This window comes from Zeugodacus cucurbitae, chromosome 6 (assembly GCF_028554725.1).
Source record: "Zeugodacus cucurbitae isolate PBARC_wt_2022May chromosome 6, idZeuCucr1.2, whole genome shotgun sequence".
Taxonomy (NCBI): Eukaryota; Metazoa; Arthropoda; class Insecta; order Diptera; family Tephritidae; genus Zeugodacus; species Zeugodacus cucurbitae.
The window spans coordinates 36,703,058-36,730,668 of record NC_071671.1 but is presented as its reverse complement, the minus strand read 5'-3'; the positions used below and the strand labels follow the sequence as shown (position 1 = coordinate 36,730,668).

The 27,611-nt window shown below is 36.1% G+C and overlaps 1 protein-coding gene and 2 long non-coding RNA genes across 6 annotated transcripts; 1 reads left to right on the top strand and 2 right to left on the bottom strand.

The window, feature by feature from the left end:
• Nucleotides 1-388: 388 nt before the first annotated feature.
• On the bottom strand, nucleotides 389-27,368 carry LOC105219946 (protein anachronism). Of its 4 annotated transcripts, none has more exons than XM_054233739.1 (6): nucleotides 27,146-27,368; nucleotides 6,110-6,422; nucleotides 5,975-6,035; nucleotides 5,671-5,904; nucleotides 1,200-1,272; nucleotides 389-1,063 (listed from the first exon to the last, which is right to left on the bottom strand). In XM_054233739.1, exons 1-6 carry the CDS (start codon nucleotides 27,160-27,162, stop codon nucleotides 550-552), a joined length of 1,212 nt encoding a protein of 403 aa, XP_054089714.1. In that variant the 5' UTR covers nucleotides 27,163-27,368; the 3' UTR covers nucleotides 389-549. The 4 variants fall into 4 exon arrangements, with proteins under 4 accessions (XP_054089714.1, XP_011194607.2, XP_054089713.1 ...); XM_011196305.3 differs by lacking the exon at nucleotides 27,146-27,368 and adding an exon at nucleotides 20,874-21,452; XM_054233738.1 differs by lacking the exon at nucleotides 27,146-27,368 and adding an exon at nucleotides 6,543-6,638.
• LOC128922615 (uncharacterized) lies at nucleotides 6,706-8,008 on the top strand. Its single transcript, XR_008471801.1, has 3 exons — nucleotides 6,706-6,848; nucleotides 6,906-7,424; nucleotides 7,487-8,008. It is a non-coding gene; the product is annotated as an uncharacterized LOC128922615 (long non-coding RNA).
• Nucleotides 16,527-20,850, bottom strand: LOC128922616 (uncharacterized). The gene is made up of 2 exons (XR_008471802.1): nucleotides 17,119-20,850; nucleotides 16,527-17,054 (listed from the first exon to the last, which is right to left on the bottom strand). It is a non-coding gene; the product is annotated as an uncharacterized LOC128922616 (long non-coding RNA).
• Nucleotides 27,369-27,611: the final 243 nt, after the last annotated feature.

Below are 27,611 nucleotides of genomic sequence, written 5' to 3'. Positions count from 1 at the left end.
TAGGACGGGGGCAGTACAGTTGGACAGTAATGTTTTGAAACTCTTGTTTTTATTTTCAATATATGGTATTTGTATATATACATACATATATATGTTACATATATGTATATATGGTAAGTAAAAGATCACATCTTTTAACATTATCGAAAAGGTGATAACAGCCATTAAATCAAATGACAATTATCACATCTGGGTGAGTAATGCTTACTGACTTGGTAATTTTCTATGGACTGGGAGCGTTTTTGAGCATGCGAGAATGGATGTTAGTGCTTTTTACGGGTTGGAGAAATTAAATTCTTATTTTTGTGTGCTACCGTCGATGTAAATACATTTGACAATTCTTCAAAAAGACTTACAACCTATGCATATAAGTTTACGTATATATATATGGATATATATGTATAAGTGTTAAATTCTAATTAAGTTGTACGGCCTATAGGACAGGGAAGATTACTGTATGTGTGCGTTACGAGCTTGTAGATTTTTTATGTAATGTTGAAAGCGCTTCAAGCGATGGATTTGGATGATTCTTTGGACTCCTTTATTCGTTCAATGCACAGGCGAGTTTGTAGGAAATGTGAGATGCTGATGCTGTTTGTGTGGATGGTGATTACGCCGATGACTGTTGTGTCGATTATGGATTTTATATTGTGGACCTCCATTATGCGATTGGAAAGTTTCAGGACGAGCCTTTTGTTTCGAAGTGGTTAAATCTTGCTTTTCATTATTCACGTGAAGGTTATGCTTATGGCTGCGGTGGTTATGATCGTGATGAGCTATGTGAAAATTTTGAACCGAAATATTCTGATCGGATTGGCGTTTTTTGGCGCTGTGTTTAGGTTCCACATCCATAGATGCGGACAATTGAAATAGATTATCAACGGGTGGTGTTTTCTCTGATGTGGAATGTTGTTCATCCGGTTGCAAATCTTCCTCAGAGGCCTTTGAATGGTTAAATAATTGTCGTCGTAAATTGCCGCGTAGCATGTCGTGCACTTCTTTTTTAATATTTTTTGGTGCGAATGATGCATATCCTACCAATTTGACATCTAATCTTGGATATCTAATTAACAAAAACAAACTATATTATAATTGAAAACACAGATTTGAAGATTACAGAGAAAGAGATGGAGAAAGGAAAAATACTTTGATTGAAACACAAGACTTTGGTACTTAATGTCTTGTGTAGTTTTGCTTACCTTGGCACTTCGTGCGCTGCAAAAGGAGACATAGACGTGTGCGGTCCGTAGTAATTCCACGGGATTGCAAATTCTGAAAATTATATAAATAAAATTATAAATGACTGATTTGAAAGCAAAAGTACACATTTAGGATGCTTAAGTACATATATTATGAATTAGTGCATGCGCAAAGAGTTTAGTCATAATTTAAATATGTACCTACATACATACATATGTATGTTCTCATCGAAATAAAAAGTAAAAGTAGCGGTACTTTAATACTATTTAATACTTCATTAGCTCTAAATAATAGTAACAATGTCATCAACCAAATCAAAATAAATACAATAAGTCCAATCATTTCGAGATAGTAGTGGGACGTTCTACTATCTCATTAGGAGTTCAAAGTTCATTAAAAATAATGTTGTTTTTTTTTTTGGGTACATTAGCCCTAAAATAGATATGGATGGATTGGTTGGTTGTTAGAAAAGTAGCCGGGGTTAAAGCATTTTGTTCTCCCTCGCGATAGAAATCAGTAGACAACACAGCCCGACAAAACTAAAAAAAATTTTTGCTTCTTTGAATTTATCAACTGATTATAATTAATTTGTGAAGAATACACCTTTAAAGAAAACATAACACCTATTTCGGAATTTGTTTAAAAATCGTATTTAGATTACTTTGGAGTTGATCTTGGTGACCAAGATAAAAGCTGGGCTCCACACATTGTGTGCAATACTTGCTGTGTAAATTTGCGACAGTGGACTCAAGGAAAACGAAATAGGCTTAAGTTTGAGCAGTGGTTTGGAGAGAGCCCAGAAATTATTTGGACGACTGTTACTTCAGTTTAATGAGTATAGCTGGTATTAAGAGGAAAAAATCGAAATAAATGGCAGTATCCCGATTTACCGTCAGCATGCCGTCCAATTCCCTTTTCCGAAGATGTTCCCATTCCAAAACTGAATTATGAAAACTGATTCTCCAGAGCCGAGTTCGGAGTTTGAACATGATGTCGCTGATGATCTAAGTGATTGCGACAGTGTTTTCGAAGACACAGAAACTATTCCTCAACGTTTTAATCAATGCGAGTTGAATAACTTAATTCGAGATTTGGCCTTATCAAAAGAAGCGTCTGAAGTGTTAGCTTCGAGGTTAAATGATAAAAATTTGTTAGAATGTGGAACAAAAATAACTTAATACCGCACCAGGGATACAGCTTTTTTAACATTTTTTACTAAAGAAGGCAATCTGGTGTTTTGTAATAACATAAATGGTCTTATGCAGGGAATGGGGCTATCCAAGTATCTACCTAGCTATGCATCAGTTCCAATGCGCACTCCCCAACAATGAAAGAAGAATATAACAACATTGCATTAGTGATGGAAAAGATAAAATACCAAGACCACCAATGGATCATTTGTGTTGACCTTAAAATGGTAAATTTTTCTTCTTGGACAACAGAGTGGTTATATTAAGTACCATTGCTTTTTGTGTCTCTGGGATAGCAGATTCAAGCATCAACATTGGCGGCAAAAATATTGGCCTACGAGAGAAAAAATGTTTGTTGGCGATAAAAAATATTGTAAATGAAGCTTCCACATGAAAAGACCGTCCTACCACCGTTGCACATCAAATTAGGACTCATGAGTCATGTTAAGGCTCTGAATCGCGATGGGGAATGTTTTGTATATATTTGCAGCAAAATGCCTAATCTAAATAGAGATAAGATTAGAGCAGGAGTTTTTGACGGTCCCCAAATAAGGCAGTTCATTAGTAAACTAAACAACGATTTTGATAAGTCAATGACGAAACTGAACGAAATACGTGGGCATCATTCGTGCAAGTAATAAAAAATTTCTTGGGAAATAATAAAGCTCCAAATTATGTTCAATTAGTGGATAATATGCTGGATAAGTTCAGAGACCTTGGCTGCAACAAGAGTATTAAAATCCATTATTCATCCAGTCACTTGGACCGATTTCCCGAAAATTTGGGTAATTTAAGCGAAGAACAAGGAGAAAGGTTTCACCAAGATATCAAAATTATGGAGAATCGGTACCAGGGAAGGCGGGATACACATATGATTGCATTATATATACATATATATATATATATATATTATATTATATTTATATTTTTTTATATTCCTATGGAAAAGTTTTACTTTTTAAATACTTTACAAATTTGGGCTTTTTCTTGGCAATGACTATAACAGCAAATAAAAAAATTTGATGAAAAAAATATTTTGGAAAAAACTGACAGAGGTCATAAGTGGAGGGTAGAAAAAAGCTATATCATGAAAACTGATAGAGACAAACTGATTACAGATTTGAATTCAGCGCACCCAAATTAACTAGAATCAGTTGATAAATTGTAAGAAGCAAATTGAGTGTTGGCCTGTGTAATAATTAAAATCTGAAACCTAAATGTGTGGAGTCCGTCTAGATACTAATCGAGCTTCAAATATTAAAGTGCTTAAGATTTGTTGACTAACAGCCGGTTTCACGAAATGTTTTCATTGAAAATTAAGTTCTATTTAATTTTAATTTTAAATTTTATTTAACTTTGAACTTAAGTTTTCTGGTTTTCAACATTATTCAAAATTGACATACAAAAAATTAAGAGGCATACGTGTTAGAAAGAATGAAAGCATACGAGGGCTGCTATATATATTTCTGGCCTAGGCAACACTAAGTGTTGCCAGGTGCAATCTGACATTTCCATTGGAAAGTTTGACATTTTTTAGCATAACATCACTCAGAACGTTTTGTCATTTAATCGTGAATTGTTTTATTTACAGGGAATTATAAAATTCATCTCGGCCAAAAAATGGAATTAACTCATGAACATTTTCGTGTGATCATTTTTCACAACTTTCGACGTGGATTATCGCGACAAGAGTACATCGATGAACTAAAATCTTTGTATAGCTGTGAAGCACCATCCTATAGCACTGTGAAAAACTGGTACAACGAATTCGTGGCCGACGCTCGCTCAAAGACGAATTCCGTGAAGGTCGTCCAAAAACAGCCGTTGTGCCAGAAAACATCGATGCCGTACGTGAACTGATAATGCAAGACCGTCATGTAACATACCTTCAGATAGAGGCATGCCAATGCTTTTCTCCCACCAGCATACATTCGATATTGCATGAACACCTGGCCGTAAAAAAGGTTCTCGTTGGATCCCGCACAATTTGACAATCGCTCAAAAAAAGGCTCAAAAAAAGTGCTTCGAAAATTGGTTTGAGCGCATGCAAAAGTGTATATAATATACACTTCTCCAAAATATCTTGATGGAGAATATTTTGAAAAACAATAAAACCATTTTCGTTGATAAATATTCCTATTTTCATTATTAGGCCAGAAATATATATAGCAGCCCTCGTATTTATGTAAACAAAAAATTGTATTTATTTGTCAAAATGGAAAAAAAATATTGGAAATCAGCTGATAGAAAAACGTAACCATAGTTACATATGACAATATTTAAATAATATTTAAATGGCAAAGCGAGTTCATTTAAATAAAAATTAGGTCAAATGGTGAAATTGGAATAGATAAGTTTTCACATAAATTTGATTCGTGAAACCGGCTGTAACTTTTACTTTCAACTACTACTATTTTTAATTTAAACAACATTTCCTATAAAACTGCAAAGCATCCATAGCGGTTAGGATTTGTGCCTCATGTACTGACGCCAGATTCACCTTTATTTATTTATTTAATCTAAAATAATAAATAATTGTTCTGTGGTGTCCGTTTACAAAGCAAAGTTGAACCTATGGTGGTAACAACCAAATAACCGAAATATAAGCCCAAAGCTACGACAAATCATGCAAAATCAAAATTGACATTGACAGCCTTCAATTGCGTAAACTTAAAAGAAACGATATTTTTTTAATATTTATAAGTATTAGTAATTAGACGTCGAGTACTAATATTCAGCTTAAAAAGCAACTAAAAGCCAGAAACAAAAAAGTAAACACATTTTTTCACAACAAATGCAGCAATGCACATATTTGTAGGTGTCGTGTCCTTACCGAGTCGGATTTCATTTTTTTTGGAACTTTTGCAGAAATATTGAATTGGGGAGGGCTTTGAGAGGAAGTTGGGGATTAGTCTGGAATTCGGCCTATATTGTTAAATAATTGAATTTAAGAAAGTTGAAACTAATGACAGAATATATATAGCGTCGATCCATGCATTTCTGTCAAAGCGCTTTGTAATTGCATAAAACGAGCCATTCCGCTGAACTCACAAAAATATTAAGTATAATTTTTTATTGGAATGAAGTTCTGCATATATGTGCATATTTATGCCCGTACATACATATTTAAGTATGTAATATAAATGACTTGGGTCTTTAAGGAAGTGAGGATAGTGAGTTTCTTCAAATCTGATGAAATATGTAATGAAAAACTATATTTTGAAATCAGTTTCACTGGTTCAAAGGGGGTGTTATGAAGCATGGCTAACGTAACACATACCTGCCTGATCACATTTGGGTGGATTGAAAAAGAGTCCGGGCTTCAGCGGATTCTCCTCCTCATCATGCACTTCGATCATCAACCAGCCAATTTGGATCGGTTGCTGGCGGGATTGCTGCTGCTGCTGGCGTTCGACACTCTCCCAAATATAAATGGCGCGTTTGATGTCGATTTCGACCCAGCCGGTTTTGGAAATGTTCATCATTGTTGTATTGCAAATATGCTTCTTACGCTCTGCAAAATAATAAAATAAAGAGCTTAGTGAGACTTTGGTGAAATGTTTTAAGCGGTAGGATGTAAGTACCTCGTTTGTTTCTGCGCAATTGCCGTACAATGGAAACGGTGACACGTATTTGTGGAGTTAGCTATTAAAATAATATAAGCAAATTTCGCATTTAACTGAATCGTCAACCTATGCCTTCACATTGTGCGGTTTTACCGTTAAAGGATCACCACAGCTTTTTGCCTCTTTGTCTCCATCGTCGTTCGATGCGTTGGGATCGTCAGTATTGTTTGGATTGACTTTATATAAACGAAGTATGGCGCTATCCAGATTCAAATTGTCACGTTTTGGCTCAAACAGGCTGTCGGAAAATCGAATTGTCACATTGTTGTCATGCATCCAGGAGCTCTCGGTAGACTCGGAGTTGCATATGGGGTATGCTGCGATTTCGTGCAATGGATGACCTTGATTCTCATCTGAATTACTTGCTTGAAAAGCTGATTGCAAACGATTCTTTATGTCATTAATGCTGCAAGATATAAAACAAAATGTATAAGTTGTTGTTTTATTATTATTCAAAAATTAATATTTACAAAATGTGATTGCCTTGGTTTCACATACCAAGCTATAATAGCTGTCTTCGATTTACCGTTTCAAGTGATGATCGCTATTGTCAATGCTACTAAGTTTTGTTTTACACATTTTATTATTGTGAATTGTTTAAATGACAAATTACTGTAGAAACTGAAAATTAGAATACATTTTTCTAGCTTGAAATAGATTATAGTTGTTTATAGAAAATGCTAAGATAAATGCTCGAATCTTGTATTCCTTGCTGAGAAACGTTTGGAATTCCGTAAAAATACCATCTGAGCTTAAAGAAGGAGTTATTACTCTTATCCCGAAGAAGGGTAACCCTTCTGAGTGCAAAAACTGGGGAGGTATGCTTAGCATGGTAAATAAAATTTTAGCGCATGTAATTCACAAACGACTATCCAAATCGCTTTTGCAGAGGTTACGAGGAGAACAAGTTGGCTCCCGCCCTCGTTGTTCATGCGTTGATTACCTTGAGAGTGATTGTTGAGGAGTCGATGAAGTGGCGCAAGTCAGCGTCGAATTTCAAGTCGGTGTACCGAAAGGCTATGTTTTATCACCGCTCTTATTTAATCTAGATTCGAGATTACTCGAACTTGTAATGCGACAAGCTTGCGCGGCAAACAGAGGTCCTGGGGTTTGAATGGCCGCTTAGAAGACCTGGACTATGCTGACGACATCCGTCTTCTGTCACATAAACGATCACATATATCAGAAAAACTCTAAGCGGTAAACGACGCTGCAGTACAAACCGGGTTAATATTGCAAAAACATTGTTAATCAGTATCAATACCACCAAAACGCAAGCTCTTCACATCTCTAACACACCGTTGGAAGAAGTGAATGAATTCTCCTGTCTCGGTTGGATTATCTCAAAAATCGGCGGGTCAGCAGTTGACATCGTCGCTTAGCTAAGGAACGCGCTGCGCTAGACAAGGTATGGAGATCAACGCGAGACGCACAATGCTGAAATATTCAACGCTAATGTAAAATCTGTAGTTTTATATGATGTGAAACATGCAATTTATCATCATACGCCCTACAGACATTGCAATCCTTCTTTAAGCGCTGTCTTCGCAAGAATATGCGCATATTCTAACCCAATATCATAAGAAACGATGATCTATGGTCTTGAACTAAACAAACAACTTTTCACATTGAAATCCGTCGCTGTCAATGGAGATGGAATTAGTGTGGAATTGGTAAGGGAGTAGCAGACAAGGAAGGCCAATGGAGGTGGCAAATTGAAGCAGAAGCGAAAAGAGTGGACGCTCAAAGCCGAGTCGAGCGCAACGCTGATGAATGCGAGAAAAAAGTTTCGAAGCTATTCGCATACATTTTCATACGAAATTGCACAGACAGCACAGAGTGGAAGCTGACCGATGTCGTGCGTAAAGCAGATCAGCGTGAGAAAAACAGCTTTGAAGTGTTTTTCGGCGCCGAAATGCGCTAAAACGTATTTATTCACTAGATTGAAGTGATTATATGCTATTTATGTACAGTAATATAATTATATTTTTAATTTTAATTAAAAATAAAAATTAATTAACTTAAAATATAATGTTTGAATATATTTAATTTGTAATTATATAATATTTATTAAAATGCTCCAATTTTCTTTTAACTTTGGATCCAACCTGATTGACGCCTATTCATTAAAATTATGATATTCGTATTAAATCTGTAAATATTAAAAAAACAAAAGTACGCATGTACTTCTATAATAACAAATTAGTCGTTAGATTCAACGCTAAACTCTCGCATCCACTCTGCGGTGCCTAAAATTTATCATCGCTGATCGAAATCAGATTTGCGCTCGGCTCAGCTTTGAGCGTCCACTCTGCAGGCACCCTAAAATAAATCGAACTATAATTTGTTTATTAAGGCCCTATTATCCATATATCATATTTTTTGTTCGCCTTCATACGAATATAGGGACCTCTTTAAAATTGTTCCTTGATAATAAAATTTTAAATTTTGTATTATGCTCTGGTCGAAAAGTTTGAGTTATGGAAGCAAATTTGTATGAAATTTTATTTCTAAACGCCATTGTCAATTCAAAAATTCGAATTATGGAAGTCCAATAGAAAAACGAAAATCATCATATATAGTATATAGGCTGAGGTAATTCCTGAACCGATTTCACTAATTTTCATCACCAACATACATTATATCTAAGATTATATGCTCACTTAATTTGGCTAACATATTTCACATATTAACCGATTTATAAGCTATTAAGCCCATCGTGTTTTTGAATATCATATAATTAGCTATATGAGAGCTAGGGGAAGTTATTACCCGATTTTAACCATTTCTGATACAGAGACACAATATTAGAAGAAAAATATTTCCTCTGGATTTAATTGAGATATCTGAGAGATTTACCGATATTTTCGGTGAAAAATTACCATAAGGCACTGAGGTCTTCATATTCGATATCCGTGGCATTGAAAAGATATAGTCCGATTTCGACATTTTTTTCAAAAGTGATGTCAAGTGATGATATAGATCATATACACTATTTGTGCAAAGTTTTATTTCGCTATCTTCATTGGTTCCTTATGTATATATTATAAAGTGATGGAAGTGAGTTTTTGACCCATAAGTGGGCGATGCCACGCCCATTTTCCATTTTGTAAAAAAATCTGAGTACAGCTTCTTTCTGCTATTTCTTTTGCAAAATTTAGTGTTTCTGATGTTTTTCGTTAGTGAGTTAACGCACTTTTAGAAATTTTCAACCTAATTTTTGTATGGGACTTGGGTGTGGTTATTATCCGATTTCAACTATTTACATGGTGTGTGGTAAGGGAACGTAAAGGAACGGACTGCAAAAAGTTTGGTTTATATAGCTTTATTGATTTGCGAGATATATACAAAAACCCTATTTGGGGGCGGGATCACGTCCACTTTCCCAAAATAATTACATCCAAATATGGCCCTGACTAGGACGATCCTTTGTACCAAATTTTACTTTAATAGCTTTATTTATGGCTTAGTTATGACACTTTATATGTTTTCGGTTCTCGCCATTTCGTGGGCGTGGTATTGGTCCGATTTTGCCCATTTTCGTTCGCTGCTCTCCCACGGTCCCAAGGAACATGTGTACCAAGTTTCGTCAAGATATCTCAATTTATACTCAAGTTATCCGTTGAACGGACGGACGGACGGACGGACAGACATTCGGATTTTGACTCGTCTCGTCACCCTGATCATTTTGATATATATAACCCTATATCTAACTCGTTTAGTTTTATGACTTACAAACAATCATTATGTGAACAAAACTATAATACTCTGTTAGCAACTTTTTTGCGAGAGTATAAAAATATAGTACGTATATTATATATATTATATTAGTAAGTAAACACGTATATTGTTATACGTATTTCGTATATGTAATATGTAAAGTTTTGCAATAATTCGGCTGAGCAATGAGAATAATCAAAGTGACGATCTTATTAAGTGCAAACATCCCCTTTTATTCTTTTGTATTATTTGATGCGATGGCTGCGCGCTCGCTCATTCATTTACGTCTGTCCGAACAAGTTAACTTGTTGACTAGATGGCTAGTCGCTTGTTGATTTTTCAAGAGTGCAGCTCAATTGCTTGCTTTTTTATTTTGCACGCTCAACTATTTGTCACGTGTACATACATATATGTATGGTGTGTATCGGTGTGCATAGCCCTTATATTGTGTAGTGCCGGGCATACTCACTCACACATACTTATACACACATATACTCATGCGGCCCTTTATTTAACGCTATATATACATATATGTATGTATGTATTAAAATGCAAGCATAAATATAAGTAGGTATGGTCCTTCATTTCGCTTTCCAGCGTGCCAGTTTGTGGGCTTGTATTGTCGATTAGTATTGCAGCATGCCCGGCTGTCTGGCCGTCTGGGTGTCTGTCTGTGCGGCTATGCTTTCTGCGCCGTCTTCTCGTTTGCGGCTTCTGGCCCACTAAGCGCTTGCGTACAATTTGCTCGTGTTGTTGGCGAGCAGTCACAACAAATAAACGACATGGCTAGACACTGTCTCGCCAGTTGCTCTTCATTATCATAAGCGGTGGTAACAGCAACAGCTGCTGTAACGCCTGCATCAATATAACCACCACCAACTACAAAAGCAATAACAAAGGAACAACAGCTTCATCCGTTGCCTTGAGTTACTGCTACGGAATCCCTTCACCTCTTACAACTCTTCCCTTTGATGATGGACTCATGACATAAATACCTACCTATTTCCTAAAAGCGCCAATTATGCGAGAACAAACAGGTATTTCACTACTTTTTAGCAGTCTATTTATGTATGTATGTTCATACAAATAAGTTTATCCAATTTTAATTTACTGTCACATATGACTGCGGTTGCATACTCATCAGCCATGATAAATGAGTTATTCTATTTTTAAACTGTTTACCAAGTAAGTCTACTTGTAAGCACCTTAAGCTTAAAAGAGAATCCCCGCACAACGTCGATTTGATATAACGTCGAATAGAATATAATCGAATTTAGGAGTGTTTAATTTGGGAAATTTAGAAAATATCTTATTTAGTGGTATATGCTGTTGTCTCTGAATATGCACCTTAATAAATAATAAAATAATGCAATTTTAATTGTGGTGGTATATATTTATGCAAGTAGGCGAGGGAGTAATTGTGTTATTGTGATTCATGCAACAAAACTACAGACAGTATCGACCTACAAAAAGTTCATTAACGGCAGCCATTCAAATATGGCCTAGACAGATCCCAGACAGTCCAGCTATCTGACAGTTTATTGATTACTTCAATTACAGTGGTATATTTTGGTATATTAAGGAAATGAAAACTAAATCTTATTAGGATAAAGATTTTAAAATCAGGATCAGTGTCGAATCTGTGATCTCGTTCCGAGACATATGAGCATTTACTCCTTGACTGTCCGGCGATCGCGACGAAAAGGAGTCAGGTAATGGGAGTTCTGTATCCCCAAAGAGACAGTATCGCGTCCATCAGCCCCGGAACACTATTAAGCTTTCTTAACGCGAAGGGGTAAGTTGGTATATTGTGCTAATAGAAAAAGGCATAATAGACCTTAGGTCAGTGACCTGCGTTCCTCAAATCTTAATCTAATCTAATTGTATATGTGTTTTTAGAATTGTGAATGTAATTTCATTTCTGGATCGTTAATATTAAATATTATCAGTGCGATTATGTACAATTAAGTATATGTATGTGATTGCGAAGTGGTAAGATATAATAGCAATAGCTCACGGTGAAAAGGTTTAACTGACACTTGAAGCCACTGCAAAGTATTGAAATGCAACTGCAATGTCGGCTCCGACAAACTTTGGTACCGACAAAAGCACTGACTGGGACGTAACCGTCGGCAGCGAATGCAATGCTGACGTAGCTATAGAAATACTTCATATTCAGATAAAGTGACGGCCAGACGTAAAATGAGTAAATTCCACCCGACACCAGACGTTATACAGAGTAAGAAGCAGCAACAGACTCGTCGATTTTGCGTACAATAGCCATAATAATATTATAACAACAACATTTGGCTGTAGCAGTTTAGTTGCATGGCTTCGACCATACACTTCACATGAAGATAATGCGCCTGGTATTTTTGGCCACTTGTCTTGTCTGACCGTCTCCGCGATTACCGCCGAACCTAAGCCGGCATTCGTGGGCTTTTTGCTTTTGATGAACATCAGCTGATGGCAGGCTGACCGCTATTTACTCAAATCTGTAGAAAATTGGTAATAATATATTTACCGCAGGTTCGAAATATTACCGTTATGATATTATTATCTATGTTTCTCATATGCTTCTTTGTTAATAAAGAATAAAGAAAACAAGTAAGGAAAGGCTAAGTTCGGGTGCAACCGACTCTCGCAATTTATTGATGTAATTTTATAAAGATAACACAATTGGACCCATATATTCGGCATAAAGTTCAATAGAATAACGAAAATCATCATAAATAGTATATGGGGACTGAGGTAATTCCTGAACCGATTTACTATGAAAAATTACTCCTAGGCACTGAGTTCTTCATGTTCGATATCAGGGGCCTTGAAAAGTCATGGTCCGATTTTGACAATTTTCCGCAAGTGATGTCACAGCTCAAATACAGTATTTGTGTAAAGTTTTATGCGGATATCTTCATTGGTTCCTAATGTAATATTATAAAGTGAACGAATCTGGTGGAATTCAAAATTGAGTTATTGGGAAGTAGGCGTGGTTGTGAACCGATTTCCACCTGTGTCATCAGGGTGTCAAGAAAGTGTTATATACCGAATTTCATTGAAATCGGTCGAGTAGTTCCTGAGGTATGGTATTTGATCCATTTCCCATTTTGTAAAAAAATCTGAGTTCTATCTGCTTCTATCTGCCATTTATTTTGTAAAATTTGGTGTTTTTGACGTTTTTCGTTAGTGAGTTAACGCACTTTTAGTCATTTTCAACAAAACCTTTGTATGGGAGGTAGACGTGGTTATTATACGATTTCTTTCATTTCTGGACTGTATAAGGAAATGGCTAAAAGAAACGACTGCAGAAATTTTGTTTATATAGTTGTATTGGTTTGCAAGATATATACAAAAAACCTAATTGGGGGCGGGGTCACGCCCACTTAAAAAAATTGGATCCAAATGTGCCCCTCCCTAATGCGATCCTATGTTCCAAATTTTATTTTCATAACTTTATTTATGGCTTCGTTATGACACTGTATAGGTTTTCGGTTTTCGCCATTTTGTGGGCGTGGCAATGGTCCGATTTCGCACATTTCAATACCAATCTCCTCAGGGTGCCAAGTAATATGTGGTCCAAGTTTCATTAAGATATCTCAATTTTTACTCAAGATATCGCTTACACGGACAGACTGAAGGACAGACATTCGGATTTCAACTTCACTCGTCATCCTGATCATTTATATATATATATATAACACCATATCTAACTCTTTTATTTCTTGGTGATACAAACAACCGTTATGTGAACAAAACTATAATACTCTCTTTAGCAACTTTGTTGCGAGAGTATAAAAATACATTAGTTCTGTACACGAAATAAAGGTGTCAGTTCGTTTCTTCAAAATCTATTCTATCAATCTTGATTATTAGGTGGTTCTTGGGGTTAGTTGGGTTTCAGAGGCTAAAAACTAGGGTATTTTAATTTTTTTTTAATATACCGGTGATTCTACGATAAGAGGTAACTTGTGCAGCAATTAGCTTAAAGTATTGTTTTTGTCCCTTATGTTGCTATTTTTATACTCTCGCAACAAAAGTTGCTAAAGAGAGTATTATAGTTTTGTTCACATAACGGTTGTTTGTAAGTCATAAAGCTAAACGAGTTAGATATAGGGTTATATATATCAAAATGATCAGGGTGACGAGACGAGTCAAAATCCGAATGTCTGTCTGGCCGTCCGTCCGTCCGTCCGTGCAACGGATAACTAGAGTCAAAATTGAGACATCTTGATGAAACTTGGAACACACGTTCCTTGGGACCGTGAGAGGGTTGCTTTCGAAAATGGGCAAAATCGGACCACTGCCACGCCCACAAAATGGCGAAAACCGAAAACACATAAAGTGCCATAACTAAGCCATAAATAAAATTATTAAAGTAAAATTTGGAATAGAGGATCGCACTAGGAAGGGGCATATTTGGATGTAATTTTTTTGGGAAAGTGGGCGGTTATTTGTATATAACTTGCAAACCAATAAAGCTATATAAACCAAACTTTCTGCAGTCAGTTATCTTACGTACCCCACCACACACCATGAAAATAGTTGAAATCGGATAATAACCACGCCCACCTCCCTTACAAAGGTTAGGTTGAAATTTACTAAAAGTGAGTTAACTCAGTAACGAAAAACGCCAGAAACACTAAATTTCACATAAGAAATGGCAGATAGAAGGTACACTCCGATTTTTATACAAAATGGAAAATGGGCGTGGCATCGCCCACTTATGGGTCAAAAACCATATCTCAGGAACTACTCGACCGATTTCAATGAAACTTGGTTTCTAATAGTTTTCTTACATCCCAATGATATGTTGTGAAAATAGGCCAAATCGCTTCACAACCACGCCTACTTCCTATATACCAGAACTTTGAAGACGATCTGAATCGTTAACTTTACAATATATAAAGGTAGCACTAGTGAAGATATCGATGCAGAACTTTGCACAAATACTACATTTATAGTGTGGAAGCCCCATTCTAAAAATCGCCGAAATCGGACCATAGGTTTTCAAGGCCCCATGTATCGAACATGAGGACCTCGGTGCTTCTAACCTAATATTAGGGTTTCCAACTTTCAATGGACTTTATACAATATATATGATGAATATGTGGTTCAAATTGTGTATTATATCATATAAATAAGGTTAAATAAATAAATTGCGAGAGTATAAAATGTTCGGTTACACCCGAACTTAGCCCTTCCTTACTTGTTCTAAATGAATCACATCATATTAATGTAGTGTATTAAATAATATTACAATTTATTGCCTAATTAAAACATTTTTTTCTGGAATTCCTTACAAAGTCTAAAAAAGTCTCTCCCCTGGCTTGTCCCGTTGCTACTTTTTATTTAACTTTCGGACAATAAATATATTTTTTGAATGAGGTGCTAAACCCAAACTAAGTTCAATCGGAAATAAAATAATTGAAATTAAGTATTCTTAAATAAAAAATATTTTGTTTATTTCATATAATTTTTAAAATTAACTTTTGTCCCGATTTTTTTATGTATCTACCCTCCAAATTTAACGTATACTCTTAATTTAATTTATTTGCCTTTATTGTCCTAAGTTACTAATAATGTGATAATTAAAGTGAAATAAATAATTAATTAAAAAAATAATTCATTCAATTCAAAAAAATTAAATTTTTCATGAAAACGTCTTTCCCCTGCCGTATTGGCAGTTATTTTGGAGAAAGTTAGAGAACAGGGGATACTATTCATCATGACACCCGGACCGGAAGTCGTGAGCTGCTTGAGTCTTGATACTTTCATGACCCCTTCCCCACCTCCAGGCATCACCAGCATCAACAAAACCAAAAATATTAGCCTCGCAATCCAACGCAGAATCGCTCTTACCAACAGATGCTAGTTTGGACTAAGTGGACATTGTTAAAGTCCTCTCTCGATGAACCAAAACCAATCATTCCCGTTCTGCTTTATGGTGCAGAAGCATGAACGATGTCAACATCCGATGAGACGGCAATAGGAGTTTTCGAGAAAAAGGTTTTGTGGAAAATTTATGGTCCTTTGGAATGGAAAGATGAGCTATACGACGACACTGACATATGTAGTTCAGCGAATAAAAATACAGAGGCTACGTGTTGTTCGAATGAAGAAAGCGCTTCAGCTTGCAAAGTTTTCTATGCAGTACCCGCTGGTGGAAACAGAGGCGTAGTAAACTCTCCATTCCGTAGGAAAAACTAGGTTAAAAGTGACCTGGTTTCTGTTGGTATTTCCAATTCGCGCCAAACAGGAGAGATGACTAGCGCGCTCAAATACATTCGCCTATAATCGCATAAGCGATGCATACGCCAATATATATACATATATGTACATATGTATTTATAAATAAGATCAGGTTGGCCAGACTCTCCCCATGCCAAATCTTCTTTTGAAAGGGCAGAGGATATATTACGTCTTTAAAAAGTCAGAAATGTTTTTTAAGATTTTATATTTAATTTTGTTTTGTTTATTTATAAAAAAGAGTGAATTTTTTGATTTGTTATTTTAAATTTAGGGTTTATTTATCTAGGAAAGAGAGTACCTTTAATTGTGTAACACTATTTTAAATAAATTTTTTGCTTTTGGTAAAATACTTATCTACCATAAATATTACGTCTCTCCCCTGGCCGATGTATTTACCCTGGTCATCGAAAATAATAAAATATGTATAGGGCAAGTCACCCCTTCTTAAGAAGATAAATAAAAGGGACAAAAATCATTTTCATGAAAAAAATCCAAAGTTTTTCTTTGGCCGTTTTCTCTATGCAATTGAAACCTCTTATCATAGAATCACCCATATACAATCATATCTTTTATTTAAACAATTAAGCATATCAAAGGTACATATGAATTTAAACTGTAATTTGAGAAATATTTAATTTATATATTCCGAAAATCAGCCGTTGGTACCTTTACTATCATTACGTATGTACCAATGCCGTATGCTGTGGACAGCATAACTCATTAAAATCAATAAACCAAATCAATCAATCAAAAATATTTCGAGAGTACATACATACATGTATAGAACGAAGGAAAAAAGAAAATATTAAAATTTTAATTTTGACAGAATTTTAACGAAAAACGCACTTTTTTGGTCAAGTTTTCGTCATAAGTATATTGGATCGAAAAAAAATAGTTGTAATAAGAATAAAAAAATCCATCGCTCATTAACTTCATAATGTTATTTCACAGATCTGTGCAAAATTTGAACAAAATTTCTTCAAACCTTTTTAGAAATCGTGTCCACCGACTTGAAAAATTTAATTTTGAGATAAACGCGTTTAAAGTTTTACATTCAATCTGAGGTTGCCTGAAATGATTTAATATTTTTGGATAATCACATGAGCCTTTCAACTTTATAAAATCTACCTCACCACTTTGTTTATTTATTCGTGGAACAATTTAGGTCGGTAAATTTAACAAAGATCTTCCTGACCAGCTTTTATCGTTTAACAGTTTCTGCACGAATTTTTTTCTTTAATTTTCTTCAGATAAATTAGCCCTTGAAACTTCAAGTTTAATGGGTTCTTAACATTCAGATCATTCATATCGAATAATGACAAATGTGTTATTTTTCCTTGTATGGCAAGGCAACAAATAATGTTTGTAATTTGTGAAACTAAAACAAAAGTATTTTAGTCCAATTTTTACTTATTTTTATATCAATAACAAATTTGACACCAATCATCACGTACACACGTACTTGTACTCATAATGTGAAAACACAAATATAACAAGTAAGGAAAGGCTAAGTTCGGATGCGACCTTTTTTACTTTTTATACTCTCGCAATTTATTGATGTAATTTTATTAAGATAACACACAATTTGACCCATATATGCGGCATAAAGTCCAATAGAATAACGAAAATCATCATATATGGTATATGAGGGCTGATGTAATTCCTAAACCGATTTTACTCATTTACCCCACCAAGCTACACTATATCCAAGACTATATGATCACTTAATTTTGCTAAGATATCTCACATATTAACCGATATGTGCGGAATAAAGCCCGCACATAATTAGGTACATGTATATGGGAGCTAGGGGAAGTTCTGATCCGATTTTAAAAATTTTTGGAACAGACACACACAATTATCACAATTGTATCGCTTGCGCGGACAGACATCCGGATTTCAACTTCACTCGTCATCCTGATCATTTATATATATATATAACCCCATATCTATCTCTTTTATTTCTCGGTGATACAAACAACCGTTATGTGAACGAAACTATAATACTCTGTGCAACATGTTGCGAGAGTATAAAAATTAAAAATGAAATTTCTTTTGGAATTTCGATTGTAAGCTTATCTATACAGATTATGATCCTAATGTTGGTAATCGCTGTGTTGTATGTCAAATGCTTGTGTATTTGCTGATTTACGCACTAAGTGGTTGTAAATGAAAGAGCGTACGTTTTGCTATAAATAAATTTAATCAGCAAGAATCTTGAAATAATACAAGTGGCATAAACTTGCGCACGTTTTGCGCGTATTTGATATATCAAGCTAATTAAAGTCTATCAAAACCATTCATAGTAAAATAAAATGGAATTTTGAATTTAATTATGACAGTATATCATATATGTATACATATTGAATAAATTTTCTTTAACATATCGCTCATTTACATGAATAGTGTCACAACTCAAAACAGTCGATTTTTCAGAAGAGCAGTATAAAGTTTTCAATTGTCTTTTATTTAGCAAATATAGAAAAATGCCATGCGTGTATTGAATAAACTAGTATAAACTAAATAAAATGCTGAGCACAAGTGGACTAAATAGAGTGTACTAAATTTTTTCTTGGGCATAAACGTGACCCACTTTGAATTATGTCGTTATTTATGAAAAAAGCATTATGAAAAATTGAATTACCTTTTCAAAAATATCGTTCTAACACAAAATATGACGTTCTTTCTGAAAAAAACGTGGCTGTGCCAGAATAACAAATGAAATGTGTCTACGTATCAGAATGAAATTTTTAAAAATACCATATGGACAATGAAATTGGGCACATTTCAGCATACTCAACTCAAAAATCGTGTTGACACTATTCATGTAAATGAGCGATATGTTTAAAAAATTCCAGCCAATAAAAATGTGTTTTTTGATGTTGATGTTGTTGGTATAATTTGTAAAGTATGTATGAATCAAAGCGTTTGAAACTATTGCCCAGTTTTTTGAGTTATGACATTATTCATATAAATGAGCGATTTATATTTCAATAGATTCATACTTACGAGGTGTGTTAAGTAGTAAGGTTAATTTTCAAGACATGGATGGAATACAAGTTGTCATGAGGGGGTGTGGTCCTTCATTGGCATTCTGGCTTTTTTGGTAGACCTCGTACCTCTTAGTAAATCATTTGGAATAGTCTTACAATGAAATACTGGGGGGCAATTTCTAAATTCCACAATCCTTATCGAAATATGCAGATGGTTGAACATTTCGAAATTTCCCAGTTAAAAAATATATTTTGCCAAAGTCTTTGTTCCAGATACATACGTTTGTATATAATTGTAAATAATTACTTTCAAATATGAGCATATTAATCAAGAAAGGCAGAGTAGCTATATACATATGTATGTATTAAAGTATTCCAAGTGTAGCCTTTAGTTGTTCAATATTGGCGGGTGATTTTGTTTATAGCAAACAAAACACATAAAACTGTACGCCATGCAGCGATTGCAATTTGTTAATAATAAATTGTGTTAATTTGCTCATCTGCACAGCTTCAAAAATTTTCAAGGTACATTGTGTTTCGGAATGCTTAACATTGCAGTAACCAGATATAAATATTTAAAAGGTCATAGTTGAGGATACAATGTACATACATATGTATGTATTTACAAAAAATACATCCCCACTGGTAATATTCATATGGATGTGTGAGAGTGTGTCGCACGCCAAAGATAATACTATATTTAGAAGTGAACGCGTAGGAGTTAAAAATGTCGGAAGTGTTGTCAGGTGAAATACACACATATAGCAGTTGGAGCGTGTGATCATGACTGACAGTTAATAAGCATCATCAACGACAGCATATCAAGGGATATGTTGCAAATTAGAGTTGAAATTCCTAAGTAGACGCCTTGGTTTCAACAGTCGCCCCTCAGTGATGGAGTGTATGTATGTATGTATCTATCAACGACAATTTTTTGTTTCACTATGCTGCGTGTTTATTTTATTTTTAATTTTGGTCTAATTTGGCAACGAAAGTGATAAACAACGAAGTGATAGAAATTTAAACTTACTTTTACAATCGATACCTGTTGCATAGATTATAGTAGTTTTGTTCCGTACAACTAATCGAAATATACATATATAGAGTTACGTATATCGAAGTTGCTAGGATGAAAAGACGAATTGATTTCCGGATGATATAAGTGCGATAATTCTTTAAATGAGAATAGTACCGATTACTTTTAGATGTACTTAAACTACACGACCCTATGGAAATATTTGTACATTTTGACAACATTGGTGCCAAAAATAATTTAATGCGGTATAGATCTTACCATGGCCTTAGCATTGCAATTATGTACCGTTATAAATTTCATTGCAGCCTTCTTCTACGTTCTCTAAGAAGTTTACAAGGAATATTATGAGACGGACGTGTCGAGAAGCGGCTACAGTTAGGTAAAATCTTTTCGAACCCGAGCATTCTGGTAGCCAAAGCGCAACGGCCAACTTTACCGAACTATATTTAAAATTTCTTTTAGAAAACAATAAAATACTGCATGTTATCAGTGAGCTAGTTTATAAACAAAAAAGAGATACCACATGTGCCCACACATACCGACATATTGGCACACACGCAATTTTACAATAAATTTTTAAATTCATTGTGAGGAAATTCGAAATGGAAGTTTAACAATTATTTCGATGTTTTTTTTAGCAATGCAACACATAATTGTTATTTTATGTGAAACCACTTAACAATAAAGGTATTCTTACGTTTTTATACTGTATATGTGAAATGTATAAAAAATAGTTTAAACATTTCAATTACACCAATACTCATTACATTTCTTTGAATATAATAACCAAAAACTAACTGCATTATCTAATTTTAACACTTCACTCATTCGAGAAGATTATAATTAAAAAAGCACTTACCGAAACTCTTTGATAACATGAAAGCGTTGTGTGGCGTCTTGACCGACGCGATCCTCATTATTTGGATTTTGGCTCTGCATAATACTGTTCATTTGAGCCACCGTTAGGTTGAATCTGGCCAAAATTGTACGATTATTGCGGTCGACAATTTCGGTGCGAACAGTTGCATCATCGTCCATGAAGGAGGCTCCACGCTTCAGTAAGTGAGCATTAATCTGGCTCCAAAACACCAATAGAGTGCACAGTTCAAAGAAAACATATTTTAGGAGCGCCATAGTTTTTTGTTTTACTTCAAACAACACTATTACAATTTTTGACAAGAAAAAACTATTTATTACTTTACCAAAAAAGACTGTTCAATGTGCTTTCATTTTTGGATTAACACTCTACCAATAAGTATATTTAATAATTTATTGGATTTAGTTTTTTCCAATTTAAATAAAATGTTAATTTTCCCGATCACTTTATTATTTATTTCCTCACTCAAACATTATAACTATGTTATAAATATTGTTGAATTGATTTTCTTCCGATTCCGGATGTCTTTACTCTAAGAACACCAAGTATGAAGTGATTTGCGCGAGGCGCTTCTGGTCTTAAATAACATTTCACATATATCTGATACAATATTTGGTTTGTGTTTGGTATACTTCGCATGCGAAACTCTGTTAAATCGTTTCGTAAATGCTTGTGCTCCCCACCACTACGCTGTACGATGTTAACGCAACGATACACCGGAAAAATACTCACGCCATTTGTCTGGATATTTTGCATACGCGTTCAGGTTTGCATTTACAGTATTAAGTAAAGCCCGAGCAACATTTTCATCTATTATAAGTCTATCATAATTTTAGTATACGTACATATATATATGAATATATATATATGACACACAAATGTACGTATGCATATGTATGTATGTATTTGTTGTTTCATTGTTATACACAACCATATCAGCAAGCGTATAAATTGATTCATCAAGATTCTTGAATTGAATTGATAAAATTTCTCCAACTAATGTTCTGTTTTTAGTAGAGCATGACTATGAATCTTGAGAGATACGATTTTATTTGTTCAAGAAGTTAGCGTCAATTGCAACCACAAAGTGAATAAATTCCTTATCCACCAACAGGATGAATTTTTCCTTGCACACTCTCGGAGAAGGTCTACTGGTCAAAATGAGAGAATAGACTAGACTAGAGACGGGATTCTATATATTTTTAAAGTTATTATTATAAACATGAACGAGAGTGCTGTGAATGTGGGTTCGATAACATAAAACGTTTTGTTTTATCTAGATTCTCTAAAGGATAGATGAAGTTCGCATAATTGTCAAGTATGCCTACATAAATATATACATATGTACTTAGAGAAAGAACAATTGGAACAATTATATGATTATGCAAAAATTGAGTTCTGCTGTAAAAGATATTTTCAATACTAAATCAAGGATAGGAAAAGTTCCCATTAATTCCGATTTATTTTGTGGTATATCAAACGTCCTTTTTAGAAAAACCAAACTCTTTTATTATAAAGTATAACCGTAGTATTGGAGGATGGGATCATGTGTAGAAGTTCACGCAAGTGAGGAAAGTTTTTGATTGTCATTCACTTGGGAGTGGCCAGAAACGATTCTTCTCCACATGGTTCAAGCAGCTCACGACTTCCGGTTTTAGACCAAGTATCCTCTGGGTAGCTAACAGACATCCGTTTGAAGGCAGAGCTAAAGTGAGAAGGCGAAGCCCGCTTATGCGGTTGTGCGTAGGGCTTGGGACCCACCACATGAAAACGAAGTACCAATGAAAAAGAGGCTACGAAAGCCTCGGATGAGACACCCCCCTTTTGATGACGACCCCTGCAAACGTTTTAAGGATAATGATATAAGGGCATGCACCTGGAATGTCCGGACCCTTAATTGGGAAGGTGCCTCTGCCCAGCTGGTTGATGTCCTCATACGACTCAAGGCTGACATCACCGCCATCCAAGAAGTGCGATGGACGGGACAAGGACGGAAGAAGGTGGGTCCTTGTGACATGTACTACAGCGGCCATATAAAGGAGCGCAAATTTGGTGTTGGATTTGTGGTGGGAGAGAGACTCCGTCGCAGAGTCCTGGCATTCACCCCGGTGGATGAACGTCTTGCCACAATCCGCATCAAAGCGAGGTTCTTCAACATATCGTTGATTTGCGCCCACGCCCCAACGGAAGAGAAGGACGATGTGACCAAAGATGCTTTCTATGAGCGCCTAGAACGCACCTATGAGCGCTGCCCCCGCCACGATGTAAAAGTCGTGCTTGGCGATTTTAACGCCAGGGTGGGTAAAGAAGGTGTCTTTGGCACAACAGTCGGAAAATTCAGCCTCCATGACGAAACATCGCCAAACGGCCTGAGGCTGATCGACTTCGCTGGGGCCCGAAATATGGTCGTCTGTAGTACCAGATTCCAGCATAAGAAAATACATCAAGCTACTTGGCTGTCTCCTGATCGAAACACGCGCAACCAAATCGATCACGTTGTGATAGACGGAAGACATGTCTAATGTGTTTTAGACGTGCGTACGCTCCGAGGACCAAATATAGACTCGGACCATTATCTGGTCGCAGCGAAGATACGCACCCGCCTCTGTGCAGCAAAAAATGCCCGTCAACAAACACAAGGAAGGTTCGACGTCGAAAAGCTGCAATCGCAACAGACAGCCACGAAATACTCTACTCGACTTGCATTCCTGCTCTCTGAGAGCACTCATCAGCATCTAGGTATAAGGGAACTGTGGAACGGCATCTCAAACTCACTGCGTAAACTCGCTGCAGCCGAAACAATTGGTTTTCGGCAACGACAAAAAACAAGCTGGTACGATGAGGAGTGCCGTCTCGCAGCGGAGAGAAAACAGACTGCCTACCTCGCAACGTTGCAAACGACCACAACACGTGCGGGATGGGATAGATACAGAGATGAAGAGGGAAGCGAGACGCCTCTGCAGACAAAAAAAGAAAGAGGCCGAAATGCGTGAGTACGAAGAGCTTGAGAAGCTGGCAGACAGAGGGAATGCTCGAAAATTTTATGAAAAAATGAAGCGACTTAACGAAGGTTTCAATACCGGAGCATCCTCATGTAGAGACCAAGGTGGTAATCTGGTAACCGATGTCCAGGGCATACTGGGATTATGGAGGGAACACTTCTCCGACCTGCTGAATGGCAGTGAGAGTACAACACCAGGAGATGGCGAACCCGATCCCCCAAACGATGAGGATGGAACAGATGTTCCAATACCCGACCATGAAGAAATTCGAATAGCAATTACCCGCTTGAAGAATAACAAAGCAGCGGGGGCCGATAGATTACCGGCAGAACTATTCAAATACGGCGGCGAAGAACTGATAAGGTGCATGCATCAGCTTCTTTGCAGAATATGGTCGGAAGAAAGCATGCCTGACGATTGGAATCTCAGTGTGCTCTGCCCAATCCATAAAAAGGGAGATCCCACAATCTGCGCCAATTACCGTGGGATCAGCCTCCTAAATATCGCATACAATGTTCTATCGAGCGTACTGTGTGAAAGACTAAAGCCCACCGTCAACAAACTGGTTGGACCTTATCAGTGTGGCTTTAGACCTGGAAAATCGACAACTGACCAGATATTCACCATGCGCCAAATTTTGGAGAAGACCCGTGAAAAGAGGATCGACACACACCACCTTTTTGTCGATTTTAAAGCTGTTTTCGACAGCACGAAAAGGAGCTGCCTTTAAGCCGCGATGTCTGAATTTGGTATCCCCGCAAAACTAATACGGCTGTGTAAATTGACGTTGAGCAACACCAAAAGCTCTGTCATGATTGGGAAGGACCTCTCCGAGCGTTCGATACCACACGAGGTTTCAGACAAGGTGACTCACTATCGTGCGACTTCTTTAACTTGATGCTGGAAAAAATTATAAGAGCTGCATAGCTAAATAGAGAAGGTACAATCTTCTATAAGAGTGTACAGCTCCTGGCGTACGCCGATGATATTGATATCATCGGAAGCAACAACCGCGCCGTTAGTTCTGCTTTTTCCCGCCTGGATAAGGAAGCGAAGCGAATGGGTCTGGAGTTGAATGAGGACAAGACGAAATATATCCTGTCATCAAACAAACAGTCAGCGCACTCGCGTCTTGGCTCCCACGACACTGTTGACAGCCATAACTTTGAAGTAGTAGATAGTTTCATATATCTGAGAACCAGCATCAACAGCACGAACAATGTCAGCCTGGAAATCCAACGCAGAATCACTCTTGCCAACAGGTGCTACTTTGGACTGAGGAGGCAATTGAATAGTAAAGTCCTCTCTCGACGAACCAAAATCAAACTCTACAAGTCGCTTATCATTCCCGTCTGCTTTATGGTGCAGAAGCTTGGACGATGTCAACATCAGATGAGACGACACTAGGAGTTTTCGAGAGGAAAATTTTGCGTAAGATTTATGGTTCTCAGAACATTGGCAACGGCGAATACCGCAGACGATGGAACGATGAGCTGTACAAGTTATACGACGACATTGACATAGTTCAGCGAATAAAAAGACAGCGGCTACGCTCGCTAGGTCATGTTGTCCGAACGGACGAAAACACTCCAGCCCTGAAAGTGTTCGATGCAGTACCCGCCGGAGGAAGCCGAGGAAGGGGAAGGCCTCCACTCCGTTGGAGGGACCAGGTGGAGAACGACCTGGTTACACTTGGGATCTCCAACTGGCGCCGAACTGCGAAGGAGAGAGAGAGGTGGCGCACTATCGTCGATTCGGCTATAACCGGCTAAACGGTTGCAACGCCAATCACATACATAACCGTATTTATTTTATTTTTATATTTTCCTAATATGTACACAGAGTATAATAGTTTTGTTCTCAGAACAGTTGTTTGTAACTCTTAAAACTTAACGAGTTTGATATAGAGGACGACGAGTAGAGTTGTTAGTTAGTAGTTAGTTAGCAACAACTTGAGTAAACATTAATTAGTTCCTTGCCATCTTGACGAAGTTCACATTGTAGATGGGGAGAAATCGGACTATTGCCATGCCTACCCAATGCCATTAGTCGAAAAGCTATTAAGTCATGAATAAAGCTATAAAAGTAAAATCTCGTATTATGGATCACCTACGGAGGGGTATTTTTCGATGATATATATGATATGATCGATGATAGATATTGGAAATATGTGCGTGGCCCGCCATTAATATTTTTTTATTTATATAATATATATATTATACGCCATGAAAATGGGAGACAACGGATTCCCCACCTCTTATACAAATACAAAGGTTCTGTTGAGAACTACTTAAAGTGCGTTGCTCTCTAACAAAACTTACGTGGATCAAAAACCATATGTACATATCTAAGGAACTACTCGACCAATTTCAATAACATTTGGTAAAGATTTCAATTATTTTACTGATAGAAAATGGATTGAATCGGTTTATGAGCACGCCTATTCGTCATATAACATCATTCGAAATATCATCTGATTCGTTCACTAAACAACATATAAATCAAGATATCGGAATAAAACTTTGCATTAATACTACATCGCTCAGGTAAAATTTTTTTTTTCTGAATCAGGCAATATTTTCAAGAAATATTTCGTAGAAAAAAATATTTTATATTAATTCAGAAGGAACAGTTTTTCTGCCTAAAATGGGTAAAATCGGGTCTATACTTCTCCTAGTTCCCATATACTTAATATTACGATTTTCAAACTTCCGGTGCTCTTTATACCATATGTATTGGTTAATTCATGAGATATTTTGACAAAATTAAGTAAATGTATAGTCTTGTATATCCTGAATCACCCCAGCCCTAATATACTATATATTATGATATTCGTTGTTGTTCTTACTTCTTCACGATGTTACGGTCAATAGAAATATGTATAAATTTCTAAAGAAACTGATAACTTAAGTAACTAAAGATTTTCAGCGTCACAGACCCATTATGTCAAAAAACCTATTTTTATAAAGATGACGAGTAAAAATAACATTTCACCGTTTGCAATTTTTCCTGCAGGGTTTTAATATATGTTGATATACATATATACATACATAACATTTCTCCCACTACTAATCGTTGTGATCTGTAGATAATGCGTAGATAATTACAACATAAAATAGGTTGAGTCATAGCTGGCGCACGCGCAAGTAGCATGTTTTATATGAGAGATAAGGAGCTTTACCGCTCGTCTAATCAGCAGACGAAAGGTAAGCAGGACGGAAATACTGATGGTCGAGAATATGCTTTATTTACCATACTATAGCTGCCATCGATTGGTCACTTCTCTGCTCGCTATCTTTGGCCCCTGCTCGCCTGTCAAAAATTTTACATGTGAAAGCAACACTAAATTTATCTAGTTGAATTCGTGCAGGAGAGTATGCGAATATCTCATTAAAATTCTATCGTTGCTTGCTGAGTGCTACCAAATTTTGTTTTACACAAATGTATGTTTAAAAGAACTTTCTTACTAAATTATAATACTTATTGTTTTCCACTTTCGTTTTTAACATAAAATGATGATTGATTTTCATCTTTGAAAATTAAATTGTTTTGTTAGCGTACTGTCAAAGAGTTCAGTGCGACCAAGTATAGGCAATTCGATTTCAGTGCTGCCAGTACGGATAAAAATTTGGAAAGTTTGTTCGATTGGCCTGTATATAGCAGTTAGCCAATTGATGACAGCTTATGTATGTATGTATGTACATATATATGTGATGAA

Excerpts from the sequence above, each read along its gene's own strand:
- LOC105219946 (XM_011196305.3), bottom strand. The coding sequence starts at position 21,148 with ATGGCGCTCCTAAAATATGTTTTCTTTGAACTGTGCACTCTATTGGTG. Across the intron at positions 6,423-20,873 it reads CATGTTATCAAAGAGTTTCG|CATTAATGACATAAAGAATC; the intron begins GTAAGTGCTTTT and ends TATATCTTGCAG. Across the intron at positions 5,905-5,974 it reads ATTGCGCAGAAACAAACGAG|AGCGTAAGAAGCATATTTGC; the intron begins GTACTTACATCC and ends ATTATTTTGCAG.